Source organism: Phasianus colchicus, chromosome 2 (assembly GCF_987193195.1).
Source record: "Phasianus colchicus chromosome 2, bPhaCol1.hap1.1, whole genome shotgun sequence".
In the NCBI taxonomy this organism is placed as follows: Eukaryota; Metazoa; Chordata; class Aves; order Galliformes; family Phasianidae; genus Phasianus; species Phasianus colchicus.
Genome location: NC_143437.1, coordinates 107,789,238 through 107,809,365, shown reverse-complemented (window position 1 = coordinate 107,809,365; position 20,128 = coordinate 107,789,238). Strand labels below are relative to the sequence as shown.

Genomic DNA, 20,128 nt, shown 5'->3' with positions numbered 1-20,128 from the left:
TGCTGATTTAACAGCCCATGGAAAGAATTCAGAGAATATCTCATCCTGCAGTCAAATGTGATAGAAGTATAGAAAAATGAAAGTCCTAGCAAGGCACGTGGCAAAGTTTTTAGTGTCCACTCTCAGGGTCTATTTCAAAGATGAACGAGCTCAAGTTGAGTATTTTCAACTCACAGCACCTGTCATTTGTGGAGGACAAATGGCAGGAAAGTGCTGGTGCAATGGAGAGCCACATACTGTTCAAGGATAATTGCACTGGCAAGGAGGTAGCAAAACAAAACAGAGTAACAAGTATTGTGGCACATATTTGAGATTTTTGACAGTTTCTGTGAGTCTTAAGTCCAGTCCCAGTCATACAATGCAATACTAATTCACCACTTCTGGACCCTAACTTAATGCTTGTGACTCTTGTAATTCAGGAAGTAAAATAAGAGGAATCAGTAAGCAAAAGAAAGCATAGTTTGCACGAGACATCATCTACCATGCCGAATTCTGAAATTTTAGGTTTTCACTGTAAATAAAAAATGTATTTTTTGAAAGCATAAATCCTTCTCTGACTCACGTGTCAACTCATACTGGAAAATATATGCAACATCTTCACTCACTCAAGAAAAAGTCACTTCCATCAGCTATCCTAGCACTGACTTGCCCACTTTCTGCACCTAACCACATTGACTTTTACCTGGTTATTAGTAGGTTCTGAAAAATAAAAAAAAAGAAAGAAAAAATTGGCCAAGAGTTTTCTAGATCATTTTCTCCTCTCCTCTCCTCTCCTCTCCTCTCCTCTCCTCTCCTCTCCTCTCCTCTCCTCTCCTCTCCTCTCCTCTCCTCTCCTCTCCTCTCCTCTCCTCTCCTCTCCTCTCCTCTCCTCTCCATTTTTTTTTGATAATGGAAGCAACTGTGTCATATTTAAGGCAGGTGAATGAACTCCAAATACTTCTATCTTAGCAGCTCCTGATATTTCATATAAAACACTTGGGCAGCAAGCCAGGACTAAGTTGGATCCATTTCATCCAAACATTCAACTGACATGCTTCAGACAAGAATCTACTGGCCTTAACCTCCCATTAAAATCAGGGAAGAAGAAGAACTTCCAGATGCTGATTCTGATGTACCATGGCTTGCATCAGCATCTGGAAGCATCTGTCTCTCCACCAACTATACAACAATTTTAAATGATCAATTTATATTAGACATTCAAGTCTGTAAGAGCTAGGAACAAACATATTCTATTTTTGAGGTTTGTGTGCCTCCACTGTCAATCTTCACAATGAGTTTACAAATAATTCCTTCCTAAACGCTGATATTTCACCATTACCTAGATGGGATCTCTTCCAATGAGTTTTTATTAGGCCTAATTGTTAGATATTTTCCTTTTCCTATATGGTTGAAGTTAAGCATTTGGAAGACTTACTGAAAAACGTGATGAAAATTTCATGTAAGAAAGTCAAGAATAAGAACTCCAGAGAGATAGATGCTTGGCCATGCTACTTAGCCAACACTGAGTTGTCAAGACACTTAGAGGGAAGATTCTTATGCAAACACATTGTCTGGCTTAGGTCAAAAGCTTGAACTTCAGGCAGCAGACATATTCATTTACCAAGCAGCTGTAGTAGCTCCACTTAATCTGCCTTAAGATGTGGTTTTGACAAAGCCTTCCTACTGAAATAGGCCCATGTAGTGATGTCTGCTGCACCAGCTGTAATAAGTTATGGAGGTGCTGCAATGGGAGAGAGAAGGTAGAAATCAAAACTATATCAGAAAAGTGAAAAATACATATCCTGAAAGGGTCACATCTCAAATACCTTACTCCTTGGGTTGTACAGGCAACCTTCTATACTCTGATCTAATTCACTACTTGTACAAAAAAGATTTCTCAGGAGAAATTATGATTCACATAAGTAATGCTTACTTGCAGACAATACTTACTGAAGCACCGATTTCTCAATTTTGCTTAATTCAGAGATGAAATACATATGTAAGTCTCAAGTCAAAATGAACATCCTAATCACCAAGATATCGGCCATTGAGGACTTCATCCAAAAAGAAAGGAAAAACACAGGGAAAGAAGGAGGAAGGGAAAGACAGAGAGAAGGATGGAAGAACAGAGAAAAGGAAGGAAGGAAGGACAGAGGGAATAAAAAATCTCTTAGCTTTGTTCCTCTTTAGAATTGAATCTAAAAATTGTATAATTTTCTTGCAAGGAGCCACACATAACTGGTCTTCTACCTAGACATAGTTTAAACAGTGTCTATCACAAAGAAAAAGAGAAATATTAGTATAAGCCACAGAAATGGGAATTTGCACTTCGTTTGGAGCCATATTTGGGCAAAAGATCACCTTTCATTGCCAGGAGCAACACTAGCTCCAAGATGCGTCCAAGACTTCCCAGGATAAGAGCTATAAATTTGCACCTTCCCATAAACCCCTGGAAAAAAATAGAAAGCAAAAGTTAGGGAAATACTGAGTGACTAAATATATTGAAACCTCTCTATATATTAAAGCATTTTCCTATATTTTACAAGAAGTGTACGAACAGCACATAACTTGAAAGAGACTAAAGCAGAAATAAATAATTAAGGTTTAAAACAACTGTTGCACATAAAGCCAAGAAAGGGCTTGCTGGCCTCCATTTTAGTTCTTAGATTAATGTCCCACTTGGACAACTTTTTCATGACATACTATGTCACAGAATCATAGAATCATTAAGGTTAGAAGAGACCAGACTGTCAACCCATGACCACCATGCTCACTAAGTCACTACAGTCGGTGTCACAGCAGTCCTAAAGAAGACTGGATGGATGCCCCATCCCTGGAGGTGTTCAAGGCCAGGTTGGATGGGGCCCTGGGCAGCCTGGTCTAGCATTAGGTGGGAAGGTTGGTGGCCCTGCATGTGGCAGGGGGGTTGGAGATTCATGATCCTTGAGGTCCCTTCCAACCCTGGCAATTCTGTGACTCTGTGATTCTGTGAAGACAGTGGCAAGTATTGGTAATGCAACTCAGGTAATGCAACTTATCCCACAAAGAAATACCTCCTCTGACTTTTCATTTGTAGTGGTTTAAGATGATAGGATGGACAGTTACAAAGTCTTATTTGATTTATGATAACATGCTAAACTCCAGCAATGTATGCCTGCTATTCTTGCCCTTAAAATGATGCCCTAAAAAATGATTAAAAGTCATATGTTGTTAGCCACAGCTAAACTTCACCTCCTAAGTTTTTAGAGTTTAAAGAACCCTTCAGAATTAATTTCCTATGTAAGTTAAGTTTCTGTCTTGCCTTCTGAAGATTCCACTTACTCATCTGCTAGGTTTCTAATTTCCTGTTCAGTGTGTGCAACAGTTTCTTAGTGTCATTGTCACATGTAGACTGTGGGGTTTGATTGCTGTAGTATTCTACAAATATAGATTCTAGAAATTGCTGTTGATCATGGAACTGAATTTCTACAAAAGTCCACCACTGAATTAAGTCTTTCAATCACAGAATCATAGAACGGCCTGGTTTGAAGGTTTGAATGATTCTTTGAGATCAAGATCAAAGATCATCTAGTTTCAACCCGCTGCTATGTGCAGGGTCACCAACCAGCAGCCCAGGCTGCCCAGAGCCACATCCAGCCTGGCCTTGAATGCCTGCAGGGATGGGGCATCCACAGCCTCCTTGTGCAATCTGTTCCAGTGCCTCACCACCCTCTGGGTGAAAAACTTCCTCCTAAGATCCAACCTAACCTCCCCTGTCTCAGTTTAAGAACATTCCCCCTTGTCCTATCACTATCCGCCCTCATAAAACCAGCCATTTAAACAAATGTTTTATATTTATAAATGAAACTGGATGCAGAGTGACCATGCTAATGTTTATTATGATTGTGCTCCTTCATTTCTCATGTGAAGACCTCCAAACTGGACATCTTTTTGCTTATTGTCCTAACAAATTTAGGAACTGACCTGGTAACTGTTTTACCTCAGAAGTATGGATGTACATTTGTAAGACGTTCTCTTCTTCTGTGTGGCACAGTAATAGTCTCAACAATAGCAGACTTGGCAATTGCCTAAGACTGGTATGCTGTAAAGAGTTATACTCATGTCTCATACCAATACTCCCTGGGTGGACATTTATTTCCTCCAGATGATCACAGTAAATCCCTTCAGATGCCCGAAGAAGGATCAGTAGCTTTGAATCCCTTTCTAGAGGATGTTGAAAAGAACCTGAAATAAAGAGAAAACAGCAACAACCCACCACGGAGGTATCAATGGTTTTGTGATGCTGCACTGGTGCTCTCCCTTGTCTCATGGAAATGGTTTGCATGCACCTTGCTCCCTGCCAGAGGTCTCTCTAGGAGCTAAGCTGAACATGAAGAATGCCAGTCGTGTCTGTGGAAACATTTTGTCCACATCTCTTAACTTAGGATCATGCATGCCCAAGGCTTTCCTTGGAGTCAAGAGAGAGAAAGAGCAGTTCCTTCATCGGGTGACTCACACACATCCTATATGGCCTGAATTGCACTCTGGAAGTGGCAGTCTCTCCACTGACTTGTAGGCAGCCTGGAGAGACTGCTCCAAACTCAGACATTTCAGTTAAGTGCTTAAATTAAAAGGGAATGGAGAGCTGAATCTAAATTTAGAGTCCCAGACAGGTTTGCCCAAGGTCAAGCAATGAGTGTGTGAAGACAGGAGGTTCTCATTCATCTCCCTGATCACTGAACATTTCGTTCCCCCACTCATCTTTCCCTTTCTGCTCATTTAAAATTTCACCAATTCCGAGATAACTGTTCCCATTCTGCAGCCAGGATGGCTAAGAACAGCCTTTCAAACCAATTGAAAGATTTTATTAGTGGAGGGAAAAAGAAAATACCCAAGAAGTTTTGGTGCGTGTGATGTTGCTCTTATCTTGTGATAAGTCTGTACAGTAAACTGTATTCCAACTGTGACTTCATTTATTTCACCAAGGGTAGTTTACAGTTTCAGAAGAAAATGGCCCAACATTAAACAGATACTAGGGAGGAAAAAGTAGGACAGTTTTTGCCCTGGAGAAATGTATGCGGAGTCCAGTAAAAGAGTTCAGCATTCCTTTAAAATTAGAGATTAAATCAATTATGCAACAGAAAACTGCAGCAGATGTAGAACTAAAAAATATATACATATCTGTACAAAATTAGCTGGCCTGTCATCTTCTTTTAATATTTAAAAATTACTAGTTTGGAAAAGATAGCTGATTTTGTATCCTAAAGAAACATTCCTTTTAAAGAGTGTTTTTAAATTAATTGAAATCAATAAATAAATTCATTGTTCCCCAGCACTGTCTGACTGATATCTGTGGGCATTTAAATTCACTGCGCAGTTTTATAAGGATAAAAGACCAATAGCACAAGACTTGCACGCTCTCCATCCAGCACATCTCATCCCAGTGAGCTTATTTCTGCTCTGGGGACAGGGAGGGAATTCACATATGCAGTGTCCATCATCCATCCAACACATCTTTGACTTTGTTGCTTAAACTCCCATATCTCCCATAGACAAATACTAGTTTCAGAAGGGAAAACATGCGACAAGGACTTTTACCACTGATGCACTAGGTTAAACAAACATCCAGCTAGAGCTGCAAAAGAGTTACGCAGACGTTTGTGTCTATTTTTGTACCCAGGGTGATTGTTTTCCTGGCTTCACCCTCCCAGCAAGATGTGATTTGAAATACTCACCCTGAACATACCTTCCCTGGTCCTCAGGTCAACCCTGCCCCCAGTGATGAAGTTATCAGCTACGATGGTGACCCAAGAAAGACTCAGTGAAAATATTTAGGGAAGTTAATGCTGCTGTTATGAAGGTATTCACAATTACCTTTTCCTAATCATAATGACAACCCTTTTCAATTGGGGCGTTTTTATCATTATGAATTATTATTCGTGTTATCACTAGTGTTATTATTTTACTGCTGGTTAAGAAGAGCTTAATATTTTTTCTAATTAAGTCAATTAAAAATGGCTCTGTAATATATTCAACTCTCAGCTCGACTTTAAAACAATTTTTAAGTGGGCTTCCAGGCTTAACAATCACAGAGAAAAGTTTGGAAATGTCAACCTTAAAGGCTTGAATTGAAAGTTATGACTCTTTAAAAAGAAATATATATACATTTAGCTAAAATTTTTGATTTTTTTTTTTTTTTTTTTTTTTAGCCTAAAAAAGCATTGCAATATTTTAGGAAATGCTGCCCTTGTTTAAATCTCTCTTTCTCTCAACACAGAGTGAGAAACAAAGCAGCTACAATAAAAATTCATGGTTACTCATCTTCGTATTAAATCCTTCAAAAAGAAATCCAAAAAGGGAAGATGATGTTCATAGGAATGATTAGTTGCCTGGAAACTGTTAACAGTACAGTACATAAAAGAATGCAGGACGTGTCTATGACTAGAAAAAAATTGACTTGTTTTCTAAATATTTAGAACAAAAATAATCCCAACATTGCTTATTTCCATTAACAGTCTTAAGTCAACGAGTGTAAGTAACATGAATGCAAAGAATACCAAAGAGTTGGCCTGGAAACTCACTGAACTACTAAGGTGGACTTTTCAGTAAGTTTGGATCACTGACAATGTCTCAGAGCACTTGAATAAAGCTACAATTGTGCCAGTATTTCAAAGAAAGATAAAAGTAAGAGCCCCAGGTAATTACAGCCCGGTCAACTTGACACTGATTTTAGGGGGAAAAAAATTAAAATAAAAATGGAATGTCCAACTCTGAACACAATTAATAAATCGTTAAAGGGGGACGATATAATTAATGCCAATCAATGTGGCTTAATAGAAAATAGGTCCTGTGAAACTACTTTGTTATCACCTCGTGAGACTACAGGTTTAATTGATAAAGATAATAGCTTTGATATGATATAATTGGCTTCCCCAAGGCATTTGACTTGGTAGCACAAAACTTTCTGATTAACAAACTACGTTGGTATGACAAGAACATGGCACACATTGACTTCCAGGCTGACTGACTGAAATAGGACTTTCTGCTCAAGCAGGTCTGTATGGTCCCGCAACCACTGTGGTATGTGATAATTTGTCAGTGCCCCAAAAATGTATCAAGGGACTGGAAGTACACAGGTAAGTTGCCACACATGGGGGAAAAAAGAGAAGCTAACACAACGATAATTTGGAACAGAAGAATATAGGGGAGAAAGTGAAGAACATTCAAAATGTGATAAAACAGGTCTTGAAAAGCTCCCTCAGCTTACTCAAAGGAAAACCCAAAACAGTTAATGCTCAAAAGTCACAGGGCAGGATAACTTTCATGATCATATTAAATAACTGACCTGGGAAATCACAGCTTTTGTAATAAGACAGTTTGGTAAAAAAAAAAAAAAAGTTGCTATGGACACGGGAATCGTCATCTCTGCAACACACATGTGAAGGATCTGGGTTTAAGTGCTGTCTTTGAACTCTGGATGTGAGAACTTCAAGTTACTTGCGCCGCTTTATTGTGGTGAGTAAGCCTTACAGAAAGTCACATCGAGCTCTCAAATTACCCATCCTGCACATCAGACGCAGAGCAATGGATCCCATTCCATACCCCTTATTGGCTTGCCAATTTGACGACAGCCTGGTTGATCATAAGGTAAGATGATAAAGCACAGCTGGCAGAGAGGTGAGAAAAGGGTAATTGCAACCAGAAGCCAACAGAACTGTTTGGTGAGAAGAGCAGAGAAGCTCAGGAAGGAATAATGCCAGCATATGCTGAATCATAGAATCTCAGAATGGCTTGGGTTGGAAGGGACCTCAAGGATCATGAAGCTCCAACCCCCCACCACAGGCAGGGCCTCCAACCTCCACATTTCAGAGCAGCCCAGGCTGCCCAGGGCCCCATCCAACCTGGCCGTGAACACCTCCAGGGATGGACGGGGCATCCACAGCCTCTCTGGGCAGCTGTTCCAGCACCTCACCACTCTCATAGGAAAGAACTTCACCCTGTTATCTAACCTAAATCTTCCCTCCTTCAACTTAAAACCATTTCCCTTGTCCTGCTGTTATCTCCCCTTTCAAAGAGTTGATTCCCCTCCTGTTTGTAGGCTCCCTTTAGGTACTGAAAGGCTGCAATGAGGTCACCCTGCAGCCTTCTTTTCTCCAGGCTGAACAAGCCCAGCTCCCTCAGCCTGTCCAAGTAGGCAGGACCTTCTCAAACACACATTTTCTTGCAGCTAGGATGCAAAGTTTGCTAATTTGCCCAGATCAGCCTGGGCAAAGCTCCCAAGCAATATTTTTTCCACTTTTTCAGTGCAGTGAATGTTGATGCCAGAGAGCTGGGCTGCCTTCACAGGCACCACACAGTTGACAGTGTGCCTTCCCAGTCTCCCTGGTGCTTGATGTCACATCACACAGTCTGACTGTGGGTTTGTGCACTTCCACAAAGAGGGTCTAAATTGATGCTCTTCCAGGGAAAACTGGCACAATATATAAAAAATATCATAGGAAAATAGGAAAAAAAAAAAAAAAGAGACAACGGAGAGAAGGGTATATTCTTTCTACCCAGATTTTCACTCGCTCTGGATTTAGTTTTCTGTTGCATTTCAAAAGAATTTTCCATTGTTTTCGTATTTTACTCTGATTCCAGATGTTCTTGACAATTTTTAATGCTTCTTTTCTCTATTTTTCCACAGCAAATCCCATTCAATTCTTTCTCAGAATAGTGGGTGCTTCCTGTCTTCTAACCTTTCTTTTATTTACAACATAACACTCTGCAACAGCTGTTGCATATAAGAGCAAGGAATTCTCTGAGATAAGGCTCCCTCCCTTCTATCGGTAAACAGACTTTGCTAAGCATCTTGCTGTGACCTTCTCCAATAGAAGCTCTGTGTTTCCCGTATCCGAAACTTCTTGGACTCTGCCTGACCAGCTATTTCGGTAACGGTGGTGTATTGTCACCAGAAGACCTGCAGAATGTTTATTTGTGGTCAGTGCATAGCGTTGGTTATCCTTCACAAACCATTTCTTCAGATGTCCAGGCTACACTCTGCAAGGAAGCTGTACAAAGGAGGCATCGTGTCGTTGCCTCTTATAGCTGCTGTTGCCAAACAAATAGAAGAGATAAGAGGCAGAAAGGGAGAGCTGCAGCCAGCAGCCAGAAGTGAGAGATGAATAAGTGAGATGTAGGATGAGATTCAGCTGCCAAAATATGGACACCTAATGCCATTTGAGAGCCCTAGACCTCCTCAAATCCAGCATGACAGATAGGAGACATGGATCAACAAGAGAACAGAGGATTCCTGAGCATGCCCTAAGTGACTCAAAGTCCCTATATTTAGGCATCTGAACTGTTTTCCCAGGGAGATTCATATGCCTCATCCCTGCTGACAGACAAGGTCAGGCTGGATGGGCTCTGAGCACTGATGGAGCTGTGGGTGTCCCTGTTCAGTGCAGGGAATGTGACCAGACGGTCTTTAAAGGTCCCTTCCAAGTCTAATGATCCCATGATTCAATGGACTATGTTGTGGTTTCTTCATGTAGGTGAATCTTTGTTCCCTGAGCATGTGAGATAACAAAGATCAGACAGTGCAGCTTAGGCTATATTTTAATCTAGATAACCATACCGAGCAGTCCCACAGAAGCAGCTCACAGGCTGATGTCCACATGTAACAAGTAAACATAAGTGCCTTAAGCATGCAAACCAAATCTCTACCCCAGATTGATACTATCAGTTGAAAGAAACCAATGGCTTGGAAAGGGCAAGCAACAAAGAGATGAAAGCTGTGAGATGAAATGAAGGAGATGCAGATGGTGCAATGAACATTTCAAAATGCTTTTTCTCTTATCTGGGATGAAAAACTTCTTGCAGAAGTATCCATAGTATTCCATGTTCAACAGAAGCTGCACAGGGATGTAATGGGACTGTTAGATGGGACTCTGAGCTCACAACTGAAGAGCATGGCACCCACACAACTGAGGTAATGGGGAAACTGGAGAAGAAAGTCCTTTGGTAAGACTCTCTTGAGCCTCAGTTGTCCATATGAGGCTGAGCATTAATCATCATTAACATATCATAGAATCATAGAATGGCCTGGATTGAAAAGGACTTCAAAGATTATCTAGTTTCAACCTCCCTGCTATGTGCAGGGTCACCAACCAGCAGCCCAGGCTGCCCAGAGCCACATCCAGCCTGGCCTTGAATGCCTCCAGGGATGGGGCCTCTTGCCTCAAATGAGTGCCAAGATTGACAAGCAGCCATCATGAGATATGCAAAAAAAGAAGAATGTGACATGTTGAGACTGAAAAGAGCAATTCTATCTAGGTAATTACTTAGTGGGTTCTACTACAAAAAGCAAAAAATAAGCTGGGTGAGCACAGCAGAAATCAGGATGAATCCAACAGAACAATGTGTACAAAAGGTTCTCCAGCATCTTCTACAGCCTTATCAAGAGCTGAGAATTTTTTCAGCATAGGAAGAGAGCAATTTCTATGCGTGCTGTCTGTTCTATGCTGCTGACTTGGGTTAAAATGAACGCAACCATCCCAGTACAGAACCTAAAAAGGACATCTGGTACATTGAGATCAGCATTACCTTTCTTCGTCTAAAACTGTGCACTGAGTTTTAGCATTTTGTATTTAGCAAATCACTTAGTCTCTCTGAATCTCCATCTCTTCTGTTATAGATTGGAAAAATAATTATTTTTTTAAAGGCATGCCAGTTCAGAAAGGTAAAAATAAATAGTATTTCTTGAATGTTACTGCTGATAACATCATCAGATCACCCTGAGTCCAACAATGCTGAGGGGCTGGGATCACTCCAAGAAGGTACTTTGCAGATAGACCCACGCATTACTTCTTGTTTGTCTTGGGGCTCTAATAGAGGTTTTTCAATCCTTTCCAGTGCATGAATCATCTCAAAGCTCACTGTGATTCTATTGATCATAACTGACCACAGATTATGCCACACACCGAAGAACAGATGATGGACTCTCCAAGATCAAAGGTGTCCCAAAAGTTTTGATCTCCCAGCTTTTGCTGTATCTTCTGTTCCAGTTTCAGTACAAATTACTGTTTTAGCAAAATCGATTTGGATCTGGTTCATGTTTCAAAAACTCCACTTTTACACTGATTTTTCCTTTGTTACATATTTCTAATGTCACTGAATTTCTTACAATTATGTTTTAACCACCTGACTTAGTTCATTTTTACCTGAAAGTAAGATGCCAAGAGCTCTTAAGGGTATCAAAATACAAGTAAGTTGTGTTTCCAGAGATTATCATCATTCTCTAGCAGCTGAGGTGAACAAAATACTCATACTGCCTCAAAGTGTTGGTTTGGCACACTGGATTTGCAGCAACTACAAGGCCAAAGATTCCCATGCCAAAAACAGGGCATGGAGATGTTACACAACAGAGAGGAAATTGGATCATGTGATGTCAACTTCAGATCCTGCTCAGACAGTGTTGAATGCTGATGTCCACATCTATTAAATTTGTTTACTAAACTCTCTCATTATCTACTTTGTGTCAGGATTTCTTTAGGGTGGGGTAGAATTGGACAGATGGGCTTCAGAACCTTCCTTCAGGCATGGAACAGCCAGGATTGGACAGATGGGCTCCAAAAAGCTACCTTTAGGCCTTGAACACATGGGAAGAGAAAGAAGAAGGGAAAACACATGCAATCCCAATTTGAGAAGCAAGCATAGAAGCCAGTGAAAGATGTTGGAAACTTGAGGTTTCTACCCACCTATCATCTTCGCAGCTCAAACTGGAGCAAGGGCATCTCTCCAGAAGAAGCTGGACTATGATTCAACAGCTGCAAATACCTGTTTGGCTTTTAATGTCATGACTAGTCACAGATATGCTGCAGGGGACTTTGTGCAGCTAAGTGCTTCAATGTTTTTTAATAAGCTTTTTAGCAGTGAACACATGCTTTTTCTTAAAACCAATATGAAACCACATTTAAAGTACCATAGGTTGGAACTAAGAAATGACTGAGAGTCTTTTAAGTATATAGATACATTAACCTCCCAGATTTAGCTTTCAAACCCTTTTTTTTTTTTTTTTTTTTTTAAATAGAAAACACGAGGCAGCAAAATTACTCTTTTGGCCACTGCTGTATTAACTAAACAGTCCCTTGAGATTAACAACAAACAAATACTGGAGTTCACAAACAAATTATCTTTTTAAAGTTCATGAAACCAATCTTGAGAAAGGTCAGACAGTGATCAACAATGTGATCCCAGAGTTCTAAGGATTCCTGTAAGTAAATACAATGCCTGGTTTTAGGAACCTTGATATTTAAAGGGAACTGCTTAATAACTTCTGTACTGAAAAACACTGAGCTGTCCATTGCAAGTAATATGGAACAGCCCCAGCAATACTGGGGACTCTGAAAACACTAGAATTAGGGGTCAGGTAGCACCTCACCTGTAGGGTGGGTTGAGAAGAACAAATGTTTTGAATCCAGCTGTGCCAAATGTACGACATGGAGAGATTTTCAGACAAAATGCTTTTCCACCTTTTGTTTGTGTTGGCTTTGAATATCTCTGTTACAACAATTAAGAGCCTCACCGACATCAAGAACTGCATGAACACTGAATAAGAACCTGCCCAGAGGAATTACTGTCTTACGAAGCAGCCCCACGTGAAGTAGGGAGGACTTTCACAAGCTCTAGATGAAATCTCAGCCACCATGAAGTTTTGCTATTGACTTCAGTGGAGCAAGGACCGCAGCAGTTGTAATATGATACTATTAAATGAGCAGGTAATTAGTTCCAGCAGATAATCCTTGTATAGTTAATGTGGATTCTGAGGGTCCACACTGTTAACACCCAGATAGATACTGCAGAAGCAGAACCATAGAATCATTCAGGTTGGAAAAGATATCTAAGATCACCTAGTCCAACCCCAGCCCACCCTCATCATGCCCACTGACCACATCCCTCAGTGCCACATCTCCAGGGTTCCTGAACACCTCCAGGGATGGTGACGCCACCATTCCCTGAGCAGCCTATGCACTACCATCCTTTCTGAAAATAAATGTTTCCTAATATCCAACGTGAATCTCCCCTGGCACAATTGAAAGCCACTATCTCTTCTCCTATCTCTATTACCTGGGAAAAGAGGTAAAAGAATGACTAGCAGGTTCCTAAACCAAAAGGTTTTCTTCTTTCCTTGTCCATCAAGAATAGAAATAAAACTCCAGGTATCCCCAAGACAGGCTGCTCACTTACCCACATTTAGTGTACCTCCCACAACCACAATACAAGCTGCACTCAGGATATTGCTGGAGCTGGTGGGGAACTCAAGAGTCCCAAGGACATAGAGACCTCTTAAAGGAGGAAGATCTGTGTCCACCAGGATGGTCCGGTCTGAAAAACAAAGCAGAAAGTGATTTGGAATGTAAGTATGAAAGTGGAGAAGCTTGAAACGTTTGCTTTTCTTGAGATTAGATTATATAAATTTGCAATCAGAACAACTGGAACAGGGCTTGTGTGTTTGTGCCACTTCCACAGCCAAAGCTTCATCTGAAGCTGAGGATGGTATTACTTTAATCTGATAAATGGTATTACTTTAATCTGATAAATGAACAATAACATCATATTTGTAATATTATCTTCATATTTGCATGCACAAGTCTCATCAAATGTCACATTTGAACATTAAGAATGCATATGAGTGGCAGCAAGTTGGAGACAAGCCAATCTCATTGCGTGAGGCTGGTTCTGTTTGTGAAAATAAATCTTGATCAACTAATACAATGTGAATACAACTAATACAATGTGAATGCAACTAATACAATGTGAATGATTTAAGCTGTCCAGACAATATTTTTCCCTCATGATATTGCAGAGAACAAGAATGAATGAAGTGAAAAACTATCGCATTCCCTGTTAATTGGTTGGTTGACAGAAACCAGGGGAATCGTGGTTCCCTCAGCTACTGGAGGACAAAGTAAGGAATGTGAGTCACTTCTGACCCCATTTCCAAATTCCTTGATCCCCACTTCGACCAAGCTGATACTAGAAGTACATTAGAGCATTGGATATCACTGGAGATCAATTCATGATTTCCTGAGCTCGCTTATTTCTGTTAATTTTGGACTGGCATTGGCTGAGCACATGACACCACTGCTGCCCCCCAAATGTGCAAATTTACAGTCATAAGCCATCCAAATGCCAATTAAGCTTTCATTGGAGGGCATGAGTAGGACTTAAACAGCGCATATTTTAATGGTAGTCCACCACACGGAGGTGAATTCCCCCCTCAGGACACATCTAATGTTCTTTAATGTCATTGGGAGGTTTTTCACTGGAAACCACCTCAGACCCTTAAATTGCAGCGCTCAGCTCCTTTCGTTATCAACAAGAGCAGCAGCTTCCTGGAATGGTGCATCTCAGAGACACAGCAGATGCGCCTGCAAGGAGGAGAAGGGTTCGATGAGATGCTGCCATTCAGATTCTTAATGTGGAGCAGAAGTCCCCTGTAGGATTGTGGCCTTAATAAAAATAATTTGTAGAAAATGTCTAATGTCAACATAAGGGCAGCTGCCAAATCCTACTCAGAGATTTCCTGTGGTCTTCCTTTGATATCATGCGCATTTACTGTGAGGCACAGCTACAGAAAACAGGAGAGATTAAGAAGCACACATTTTCCAATGGCCTTTGACAAAGAAGTGTGAATGGGCCACCTGAAACTCGTGAGCCATTTATTGTGAAGGTTTGTTAAATCTTCTCAGACTATCTGCAGGAAATACAAAACCACACAAAGCACGCGCAGAAGGGAACTGCAACGATATGAGTAGGTTGGTTCAATGTTAGCACGCCCAGATCCTTTGATTTTGCAGTCCTCATGTGTCAAAGGTGTGTGGGGAGAGGGAACCACTGCGTGCTCGAGGGACCTGGGTCTGCTTACAGGTTTGCTCATCCTTTCTTAACACACTGTCCTTATAATTCAGTCTTCCCAGTCTTCCTTTCCTTTTTTTTTTTTCCTTCTTTCTCTCTGGATATCTGCAAGGGACACGCTGGTTGCTCCGTTCTCAAAGCCTACACCAAGCAGTGCAGCTGTCCATGGTCACTCAGGACACTCCATGTCAAAAACAAAATCCCTGCATCCTCGGGCTGAAGCATCTTTCAAGCATGTGACATTCTCACAGCATTCCGACGTAACAAGTCTCTATAGAGCAAATGCAAGTGCAACATTTTTTTCTCTAAATCTCATACCGATAGACTCAGTATATTTTCATAGGCATGAAGAAACTCCTGTCTATAATCTCGTTACAGGACAGGTATAGTCCTATGCCCTGCAGAGCTGAGAAGGCTAGGCACAGTATGTGAGGATACGGAACAGAGAGAAGAGAATAAGGAGAAAGATGTTGTTAAATTGATATCTCTCACAAAGAACGGGTATCTAGTTTGTGAAATCACAGCTCGAGAATGTGGCAAAAAGCTGCAGCTGACAAAGGCCATAAGTATACTCATCAAACACAGACTGAAACATTTTTTACAAGGAAAAGAAGGGCTCCTAGGCATACTATTTGTATGTCAGGTTCCTGTCTTGAACAGGTATTTTTTGCTGAGTTGCACATCCTTCTAAAAAAAGGTTTCCTGGAGGAAATTCTGGCCTCTCTGTAACTGTAGCATCATACATGTGAGCCCTGAAACACAGTTATATGAAATTCTCCCAAAGAAATCTCTGCAAACCTGGGGTTTCCTCAGTTGAATAGAGCCACAGGGTGTGATGCCTGGGGTATGAAGTTCTCAGAGGGGGAAATGTTGCTCTGTAGAGATAAGAGAAGGCTCTTTCAAGCCAAACAGGTACTTGCATACTTGAGGAAGACAAACAGATTCAAGGGAGGCCTCAGGATGAACACAGTCCGTACAGAATATGCTCAGTCATGTATTATAAGGAGATGGCTACAAAGGGGTTAAAATCATAAACCTTCAGTCACTGAGCTCAAGAGATTTACTTTCACAGAAAGACAAAATTGAGTGGCTATTCTCCAATAAAGACATTGTCATAATAGCAAGCAACCGCTTTTGGAAAGCGATAGTTCAAGCCTGAAAACAGGGCTACATTTCATTATCCATATATTTTCTTCTACACAAAAGCTCACAGGTATGCTACAGTCTTAATGTTCAGATGTACCACACTGAGAACTCGCTAATGACTCCGGCACTGACACAAAATGCCTTTGATCAACTGTATTGCACTATAAAACACCATAGCATGCCATTGAATGGAAATCAGGCACAACAGAAGAGCTATTATATGAGATACAGTACTCCAGCATTCATCTCTTCAAACAGAAAAAGTTCAAAGAAAATCAAAATCAGAAAATGAATAACAAAGTGAATTCCACCACTAAAAAAAAAAAAATAAAAAAGAAGAAGAAGAAGAAGAGGAAGAAAAAGAAATTGCCAGAGGCTACATGATATCATACCAATACCCTTCAAAACAGCATTCCATCGGCTGGAATTATAACACATTCTCCTTCCAACCCCAAGCGCGCTGCGTCAGGAGTGTGTCACACTGAAAACCATAAACCAAAGCCCTGAAAATCCAAGGGCTTGAGAAGCTAATGCTGCCAGACCAGCATGACTAAACTCCTCCAGCTTGTTTTTCAAGGTGCAGAGGCTGCCCAAGCCTGTGTGGTGAATCCAAGAAGTCCTTGCGGGATGGCTGCAGCTCTGGAGGGTTCAGAGATAACAACACACATTCCTGAAGCCAAAGTTGTCCAGCTGGAAGAGACTTAGACCTTCAGGGGAGTCAGACACTAAGGAGACTTGCAGCACTCCAGCACTAAAAGTTAATTTAACAGGAGGGACCCACCTCTGCTGCAAGAACTTCTGAGTTTCACCAATGCTTTCAAACAGGGCAAAACCAAACGACCTTCATATTCATCCTTATTTCCAACTCTTCAGATTCACTCAGAGATTTCAGCACTGTGTCAGATCTGGATCAAAGTCCCCCACTGCAGTTCTTTGCACTAGAAACAAGATCTGAACACCCATTACTCGCTTTTTTAAAAACTGTTCATTCAGGGCTGAGAGGACTGACACTGTAATGCAGAGCATATCAGAAATAGGCCCAGGACTTGGCTTTCAAGCTGTAAAATCATTGTGGATAGTTTCCAAAACAGATAATTAGGAGTAGCTAAAATAGGCTGCTCACTGGAGATCCCCCACAGCCCCTGGCCATGGTGCTGGACACCCTGATCCGGGAGCAGGGGGAAACAGAGGGATCCAGAGGGGAATGGTTTAAAACTGAGACAGGGGAGGTTTAGGTTGGATATGAGGAGGAAGTTTTTCAGCCAGAGGGTGGTGAGGCACTGGAACAGGTTGCCCAAGGAGGCTGTGGATGCCCCATCCCTGCAGGCATTCAAGGCCAGGCTGGATGTGGCTCTGGGCAGCCTGGGCTGCTGGTTGGCAACCTGTACACAGCAGGGGGTTGGAACTGGATGAGCACTGTGGGCCTTTGCAACCAGGCTATTCTATGATTCTATGATTCTGTGAAATGGGAAGGGAAACGTGAATAAATTGCCATGATTAAACAGCTCTTAATTATTTCATTCTAGATTCTGGATCCAAGCAAGGACCTCACATTTCTTGCAACTAGAAACTCATATACATAGTTGTGGCAGCAAAGCAAGGTATGACAAATGGACTGAAATTTCTTCTTGCCTCGTCACGTTTTAGGTGCTTTCATTTGAGCATACGGTGCACTTGTCACACTAATGATGGCCATGATTCCAATTTAAGACACTGCACATTGTCAACTCCCACCACCAATACAGGTTTCAACATCTCCAAGCCAAAAAGAATGAGGAGGAGAGGAGAAAGAAAGCAGGAAGCAAGGAGAGGGTAATCAGAAAAGACAGATGAGCAATCGAGTAGTTCTTTCTCAAGAGAGTTCAGGTGATGGACAAATTTGTGTTCATATTCACGTTGCTATTCTTGGGCTAAAACAGAAAAACAATTCCAGAAATGGAAGGGTGAGGAGAAGGGTTTCTGCACGCTTGCTAATCACACATCTCAATTCTAGTGATAGAAGCCAAGGTGTTTTTTTTATCACTGATAGGAGTAAGGTGGTCACAGACTACGCCTGTCCACCAGTCCTACCATTTTCACATACTGTTTCCTTCTTTTTGTCTGTTAAACACTTAGTTGTGGTTTTTCTACTCAGTAAAGCTCCTCTGAAGAGCAGACAGTTTCACTGCCTGCAGTGGAGGAGCTGAATGCTGCAATTCAGAATTGCAAGCTCCCAGTGTCTAATCCCACTCAGGCAGTAAATTTTGACCCCAAAGACTCTGAGGCCACATTGCACAGCAACAGGCCTAAGCTAACGAGCTTTGCCTCTCAGGAGAGCTAATTAGTTCTGGTATATCAGCACGCTGATGCAGCAGTCTTATTTCCAGTTCTAGAACTAGATCAGTTGGTCTGGGCTGTGGGCAGTGTGCAATGCTTCAGGCACAGCTTAGTCATGTAGACAGAGCCTTGTGGTATGTCACAAAGGCTACGGTCAATATCTCATGCAGCAGCTTAAAATGAGACACTCTAGGAAGAGGATTCCGCTGACATTTGCAGGAAACACAGAGGTGGTTTGTTCATAGGTGAATTTGCAATGCAGCAAAGGACCATCAGAACCTCAGCAACCAGTTTTCGCTTTCCTAATCTAATCAGAACAATCAAACTCCAAACTGTTAGCCAAGCTTTTTTAATTACTATCTCTTATCTCTGTGTAGATTGTAATTTGTAGGAACACACTCTATATAATTAATTAATGTCAGTACAGAGGCCTCCACTACCATTGGCACTCTTGTGCTTCTTCATATCTGTCTCTGACACGTAGTTATAGCTTTTGAAGGCTGAAATGCTTTGGTCATGGGTTCTAAGCTGGGGTGTTTGTTGATCTGGGTATAATGTGATACAAAAGAAGTTGAAATGTGATCTCTTGTCTTTTTCTTTGAGATCAAGGAAGGACAAAATGCAAAATTCATCCATAGCAAGAGCACTAGAAAGAGAGCAAAGCACACAGGAAATGCATCGCTGCTTAATGTCTACATCAGGGGTCAGGTACAACAGGGGTGAGAGTGGCATAGGAACCAGGGAGAAAGGACACTTTATCTCTTTCTCACTGGCAAACAGGAGCAACATATGGAGTATTGCTGTTGGAAGAGAAAAGCAAGCAAGTCCACTGTTTTGGGTGCCACACCTGGACTTTGTAGATTAGGGTCAACCCCTTGTTCTGGTACAGATTCCCACTGGCTAGGCCTTTTCATGGTGTTGTGTATGCACACAAGGGAAATAAATACACACCTTCACAGAATGGTTTAGAGGACATACATTAATGGCAAGCTGTGCTTTCTCTCCGGGTACTCCTGAATGTGGTCTGTAGAAATGCTGATCAGGAAGCACTTTATGATGCCTGAACTAAGTCACCTGATAAGAACAAAGTGCCTAAACATCAATCATAGTAAATTAATTTAGACATCTAGCCCCATCTGAAATGTCCTTGGATATTTGAGACCTCCACACTGCAGAACTTGCAAATACGTCATTGGGGACACATTTTTTAGCTTTAAAAAATCAAATAAAAAGTATATTTCAAAATAAATATTGCAGTATTGCAGTTTGAAAACATTAAAATATTCCCTCCCTGAAAAGAAAAAGAACAGCATAAAATATTTTAATTTTGTGAATATTTAAGGCCTTTTATTTTTAGGAAAACTATTTGCTGAAATTAAAATAACTTTAATTAAAATAACTTCACAAAGTGTTTCAGTAAACACTGAAACAGTAAAGTTTCAGTAAAGTTTCTGTTAAACTTAACAGAAATTTCAAGGATGGGAATGTTTCAGACAAAATTTTTTTACCCAGCCTTCAAGTCAATGCAAACTGTTTCCATGAAAGAAGCTGAGTGAGGGGGCAGTGTGACTTATCTTTTCTGAATATGAATTATTTCTTGCTATATGCATAGGGCTTTTCCCAGTTATTTCTGTAGAAGATTTGATGCTAAGAACACATTCTGGAAACGTAATAAGGAAAACAAAATAAAATCCAACTCAACAGTTACATAATCACAGAATTATCTTCACTGGAAGAGCCCTTCAAGACGACCACATCCAACCACCAGCATGACCTACTGAGTCCCATCACTAAATCATGTCTCTTTGCA

The 20,128-nt window shown here is 41.0% G+C and overlaps 1 protein-coding gene across 1 annotated transcript in view; it reads right to left on the bottom strand.

Moving 5' to 3' along the window:
- Positions 1-20,128, bottom strand: part of PKHD1 (PKHD1 ciliary IPT domain containing fibrocystin/polyductin) — a 242,386-nt gene that overhangs the window by 75,957 nt on the left and 146,301 nt on the right. Inside the window, exons 52-54 of the mRNA XM_090136629.1 lie at positions 13,186-13,323; positions 4,090-4,203; positions 2,341-2,428 (exon numbers count right to left, since the gene is read on the bottom strand). Coding sequence (XP_089992755.1) covers positions 2,341-2,428; positions 4,090-4,203; positions 13,186-13,323 — 340 coding nt within the window. The remainder of the gene's footprint in view (positions 1-2,340; positions 2,429-4,089; positions 4,204-13,185; positions 13,324-20,128) is intronic.